The 6,149-nt window shown below is 51.9% G+C and overlaps 1 protein-coding gene across 1 annotated transcript in view; it reads right to left on the bottom strand.

Moving 5' to 3' along the window:
* Window positions 1-5,674, bottom strand: part of KANSL2 (KAT8 regulatory NSL complex subunit 2) — a 16,420-nt gene extending 10,746 nt beyond the window's left edge. The window contains exons 1-5 of the mRNA XM_057383942.1: window positions 5,196-5,674; window positions 4,504-4,755; window positions 2,689-2,867; window positions 2,146-2,260; window positions 1,122-1,296 (exon numbers count right to left, since the gene is read on the bottom strand). Coding sequence (XP_057239925.1) covers window positions 1,122-1,296; window positions 2,146-2,260; window positions 2,689-2,867; window positions 4,504-4,754 — 720 coding nt within the window. The 5' untranslated portion in view covers window position 4,755; window positions 5,196-5,674. The remainder of the gene's footprint in view (window positions 1-1,121; window positions 1,297-2,145; window positions 2,261-2,688; window positions 2,868-4,503; window positions 4,756-5,195) is intronic.
* Window positions 5,675-6,149: the final 475 nt, after the last annotated feature.

Here is a 6,149-nt window from a genome sequence, read left to right as displayed (position 1 = left end):
CTAAAAATAATCCAGCCACTCCCGTCCGTTGTGATTTCAGCAGCAGAATAGGAGCTTGTCGAATTCCAGGTCACTCCTGGGTGAGTTCTGGAAGCTTCCCGCCAGCATTCCCGGCGTAATTACAGGGCAACGCTCGGAATCTGCTTTTATCTGACTCGTTTGCTAAAAAGAGTTCTGCAAAATTGGTATGTACCAAACTCCTGGTTATTTTTACTCGAGTCTGAGCAGAATTATGGCGTTTTCCAGGATGAGCTATTAAAGGGTGATGCTGCAAAAAGAGCCCTTTGCTCTGCAACGCTTGCAATCGGTTATACAACTCCGGTTTTGCCTCTGTTGAACTGGGAATTCCTGCCTCCAAAAGCATTTTTTTTGCACAGGGAGAATGCCAGCAAAAGCAGAGGGAAAACTGAATCTGTGTTAAGGAGGGATAATGCCAGTACAGCAGCACTGGTGTTACTGGATCCAACTCCTGCCCATCCACTGAGGGCCTTACGGATGAATATTTTTTGTTCGTAAAAGAAAAAAACAGGAAATCCCAGGACAAAATAAGCACTTTTGTCTCAGAATTAACATTAGAGCTCATTTCCTGCCAACGCTGCAAGCTCTGAAGAGCAAAGAAACACACAAGCTTTGGAAACCCAACGATATGGATCTCTGGGCAGTGGACCAGCACAGAATTGTGGAATTACTGARGYTGGAAAAGCTCTCCAGGATCAGAGTGATGATCTGTGACTGATCCYCATCTTGTCAGCAACACCAGAGYACTAAGTCCAGCACTGAACAYCTCCAGGGATGGGAYTCYAMCATTTCCCTGGGCAGTTCCAATCATTTCCATAAAGAAATCCTCTCGATTTCCAACCTAAACCTCCCCTGGYACAGATTGAGGCCGTTTCCTCTTGTTCTGTGGGGGCAGAGCCTGATCCCACCTGGCTATACCCTCCTGTCAGGGAGTTRTGGAGATTGAGATGGTCCCATCTGAGCTTCTTTTTCCTTGTGTTCCAACCATTTCCCCAGCTCTAGACATGCTCCAGCCCCTCAATGAAACACCTGGAACCCTCCCCTTACCCTGCTCTGAAATCTGCCTCTGGAAAAGCCAAAACCCTGCTTTTTTAGAAGATTTTTCCAGGCTCACCGATGGCCTCGTGCTCTCCTTTGCGGCTGTGCAGGAAGCGGCGTTTTTTCTCTTTCAGAAGGTGCTGGAGCCGTTTGAACTGGTCGATGTAGAGGGACTGGAGGCGGATCAGCTTCTCCCGCATGATCAGAGCCACTTCTTCGGCTGTGTACACACCAGCATGCCTGGAAAACCCATGGGAGAGGAGCTGCTTGGGAGATTGATCCCGCAAAAAGGTGTGGGGTCTCCTCAGGGTTGATCCCTGAAGGGTGTGGGGGTCCCAGGGGTTTTCTCCCTGTGTGTAAAATGTACTCAGTGAGCCCAAAACATGTAACACATATGTAAAATATACCTCAGTGAGCCCAGAACGTCTAACATGTGTGTAAATGTACCTCAGTGAGCCCAGAACATGTTAACATGTGTGTAAAATGTACCTCAGTGAGCCCTTAACACTTGTGTAAAATGCACCTCAATGAATTCAGAGCATGTTAACACGTGTGCAAAATGCACCTCAGCAAGCCTAGAACATGTTAACACATGTGCAAAATGTACATCAGTGAGCCCAGAACATGTTAACACATGTGTAAAATGTACCTCAGTGAGCTCAGAATATATTAACATGTGTGTAAAACGTTCCTCAGTGAGCCCAGAACATGTATGTAGTATGAACCTCAGTAACACATGTGGCAGGCAGCAGCCACCGTGGAACCCCAGAATCTCTGAGGCTGGAAAAGCTCTCCAGGATCAAGTCCAGCCTGTGACTGACACCTTCAGAGGATCACACACAGTCATTCCCTGAATATCTCAGAGGGATGGGGTCTCCACCACCTTTCTGGATAGTTCCCTTTCCATGAAGAAATTCCTCCTGATGTTTAACCCAAACCTCCTTTGGCACAGCTTGAGGCCGTTTCCTCTTGTCCTGTTGTTCCCTGGGAGCAGAGCCCAACCCAAACCTGGCTGTCAAATCCAGAAAGTTCCTCCTGAGCTTTTTCTCCTGGCTGAGGATGTAAAATGGACTGAAATCCCCAACTTACTTAAGGGGATCCTCCTGGTCGCTGTCRATGCTGTCGGCCTCGCTGTCGGGGTCCCCACGCCACGTTTGCTCCACGGTGACAGGGTCCTGCTCGCCGTCACTCCAACTGTCCTCGTCTGCAAGACACAGTGATGGCACTCACAGGGCATTGTCACACACCCCAGCACGTCCAGGGACACCCTGGAGCTTGGCCCCAAGGAGCTGAGCTGACCCTGCCTCGTGCCAAGAGGGAATTCTCCACCCCGAAACTCTGAGTGAWGGACGTGGAGCAGGAAAGAGGAAACCTCCCAGCATGGCTACAACACACTGGGAGTGATGCTCCAGCCCTTCCCAGAATCACAAAATTCTGAGTTTAACATCCCCACTAACATTTCCATGCTAAACCTGCAGGATTTGGGTCTGGCAGCGTGATTTCTCTGCATCCAAGACCCACCAGGCCACACAAAACACCAGTTTTTACTCCCAACCCACAGGAYCTTTGTCCCGCTGAATATTCTTGGTTTTCCCCCAGAAAAACAGAGCAGCCCTTGGGTTCAATCCTTACCCAGGATGCGGCTGGCCTCGCTGCGGCTGCTCTCTGTGCTCTGTGAGCCCAGCTCTGCCCGGGCATAGGAGCTCAGCTGGCACAGGAGAGTCTCACCCACGGGRCCGGGGTTGGATTTCTTCACCTGAGCCTGGAGCGCCAGCGCGTTCCGACGRGCGTGCTCTGCGCAGAATGAGGTGCTGTGGGATAAAGAATGGTCTCATTACAACCCCAGCGCTAAGCCAGGAAAGGAATCATGGAATAATTCAGGAAGGAAGAATCTAAAAGCTGATCTGACCCCAGGTCCTGCTGCTGAAATCCCTCCTCCAACACCAAACTCCCAAAGCAGACCCCAGGTTTGCCTCCTGCTCAGCAACTTCGAGAGCACCCARACATTGAGRGRACACCTCRCTCCMATGGATCATGAYGGGTTGGATTTGGCTTTCCAATTAAGCACATTTAAATYTWAAATTTAAATTTAAAAKCTTAAAATTAAGGCTTTTAAATTAAGCRCATGGCTGAGGCTTGTAAGTGTGGTGGCTTAAATGCAGGACGCCAGAATAATCTGGGGATTAAAATCTTCATGTTTTCCTCATGGGAGAGAAAATTAGGGGGAGGGGGGGGAATCCTTTTTTTCAGAGGCCCCCTAAAGGGATTTAAATGAGCACAGCCATTCCCAAGGAGCAGCCACCAACCCTGCAACAGCTCCCACACCTTCTGCATTCCTGCATTTTCACAGAATTCGCATTTCACACAATCCCAGGATGCTYTGGATTGGGAGGGACTGTAAAGATCATTCAGTTCCACCCTCTGCCATGGGGAGGGACACCTTGCACTATCCCAGTGTCCATCTAACCTGTCCTGCTCCATCCCTCTGACCATCCTGGTGCCTCTCTGGACATGCTCCAACAGTTTTTCATGTGCTGGGGGCAGGGCTGAAGGCAGCTCTGGATTTGGGGTTTCACCTGAGCAGGGCATTAGGGCAGGAACAGCCCCTGGTACCCGGAATCTCTCACCCAGAGGTGGCAGCAGGTCCAGCTGGGAACCTTGGGAGCCCACCCAGCACTGACACCAGCAGCAGGGAAAGAAAATGGGTAAGTTTTTGAGCTCTTTTTCAAATATTCTCCCTGGACTCTGCCTTTCCCACATTTTATAACCCAGGAACCAACCCCATGTCCAGATCCCTGTAAATCCCTGGAAGTAACACTTCTGTGAGGAATCTGTGCTCTGTCAACGCCTCCATGATGATTTCATCCCCAGCATTTTAAAGGCCTCAGGGAAACAGCAGCACAAGCAGGTCAAAGCTCCACAGGGATCTGAGTGGCTGCTCTGGGGATTATCCACTGGCATGGGCAGAGGGAGGGACAGCACACACAGATCCAGTGTAGGGCTGGAGCACTGCAGCCACCTTCTGCTGAGCCAGGGCACAGCCCATGGTCCCAAAGTCACTCCAGGGAGTCTTTTTCCAGCTTAAAAACACTTTGCAAAAGGGAGATGATTCTCAGAGGTAACGCAAATGCAGCAGCTGGAGAGGAATCGTGGAATATTCTGACCAAATCCAGCTCCTGGCCTTACAAAAGACATCCCAAAATCCCATCATATTTCTGGGAGCATTATCCCAACGCTCCTTGAGCTCTGGAAGGGTTGAGAATGTGACCATTGCCCTGAGGAGGTGTTCAAGTGCTCAACTGGGGTAACAACCTTTTCCCAAATTCCAATATAAATCTCCCAACACATTTCCAGCCATTCCTTCAACAGGGAAGACAAAGACAAAAACCTCCCCCTGCCCATTTTAATTCCACASAGTTTGGAACTGGAAAAGCAGGAGCCACTCACCCATCCTTCTTCTCAGGTTTGGGAGCAGCGTTGGGACAACGCTTCCCGTTTTTTGTGGACACATAGCTGCACTGTTTGAAGGGAGCATTCCTGTCCTCGAGGATGTGCTTGATGCAGAATTCCTGCCCTTCCAGGCGGGGCTGGGAGCAGGGTCGAGGGGCGAAGGAGCAGGCCAGGGGCTCCTGTGGCCGTGGCACGGGGGTCAGGCGGCCTCGGCTGGTCGGCAACACGTGGATCCGGATCCTGTTCATGCTAGGGGAAGGATGCAGAGCAGGGAAAAGGAATGAAATAAAAYGCTGATAAAATGAAAAGCAGCGGCRGGAAATTAATTGGAATAAAYGTCTGACTCCTTYAGCAGAAAATGAGGAATTTCCARTTACGTTCCAGGGAAGTTTTAGCCCTGCAGAAATCTGCGTGGGATCCTCTTCTCCCAGTGAASCCCCACTGCCTCTCCTCGGTGCTCCCAGTGCTCATCGTTGCCTCTACTCTGATGTATCCTGGTCATTCTTCCTACCCCGCTACCGGTGTCCATCCCCACTTCCAACCCACTGCCTCCCCCTGCCCAACCCGTCTCAACCACAGTCTAACCCTTTTTTGCTGCTCATCCCAGTCTCTTCCCACCTCCATCCCGGTGTACCCCAGTGCCCATCCCGGTCTGTCCCACCTTCATTGCAGTGTATCGCGGTACCAACCTTGCTCTCTCCCCGGCTTTATCCCGGTGCCCGGCTTGATTTATCCCCGGCTTTATCCCGGTGCCCACTCTGCTCTATCCTGCGCGCCCTCCTGGTCTATCTCCACCTTTATCCCAGTACCAACCTTGGTCTACCCTGGTACCAACCTTGTTCTATCCCGGTGCCCACTCTGCTCTACCCCACCTTTATCCCGGTGCCCATCCTGGTCTATCCCCACCTTTATCCTGGTACCAACCTTGCTCTCTCCCCGGCTTTATCCCGGTGCCCAGCTTGATTTATCCCCGGCTTTATCCCGATGCCCACTCTGCTCTATCCTGTGCGCCCTACACCTTTATCCCGGTACCAACCTTGTTCTATCCCGGTGCCCACTCTGCTCTACCCCACCTTTATCCCGGTGTCCAGCCTGATCTATGCCCGGCTTTATCCCGGTGCCCATCCTGGTTTATCTCCACTTTTATCCCGGTACCAACCTTGGTCTATCCCGGTGCCCACTGTGCCCTATCCCCGCCTTTATCCCGGTGCCCATGTGCTCTATCCCCGCCTTTATCCTGGTGCCCACTGTGCTCTATCCCGGCGCCCAGCCTGGTCTATCCCCGCCTTTATCCCGGTGCCCATCCTGGTCTATCTCCACTTTTATCCCGGTGCCCACTGTGCTCTATCCCTGCCTTCATCCCGGTGCCCACTGTGCTCTATCCCTGCCTTCATCCCGGTGCCCACTGTGCTCTATCCCGATGCCCACTGTGCTCTATCCCGGTGCCCATTCTGGTCCATCCCCAGCTTTATCCCGGTGCCCATCCTGGTCTATCTCCACCTTTATCCTATGCCCACTCTGCTCCATCCCGGTGCCCATCCTGATCTGTCCCCGGCTTTATCCTATGCCCACTCTGCTCTATCTCGGTGCCCACTGTGCCCTCTCCCCGCCTTTATCCCGGTGCCCACTCTGCTTTATCCCTG

This window comes from Malurus melanocephalus, unplaced genomic scaffold (assembly GCF_030028575.1).
Source record: "Malurus melanocephalus ecotype Western Australia unplaced genomic scaffold, MMel_1.1 scaffold_670, whole genome shotgun sequence".
NCBI lineage: Eukaryota > Metazoa > Chordata > Aves > Passeriformes > Maluridae > Malurus > Malurus melanocephalus.
The sequence above is the reverse complement of the archived record's forward strand: the minus strand, read 5'-3'. Positions and strand labels throughout refer to the sequence as shown.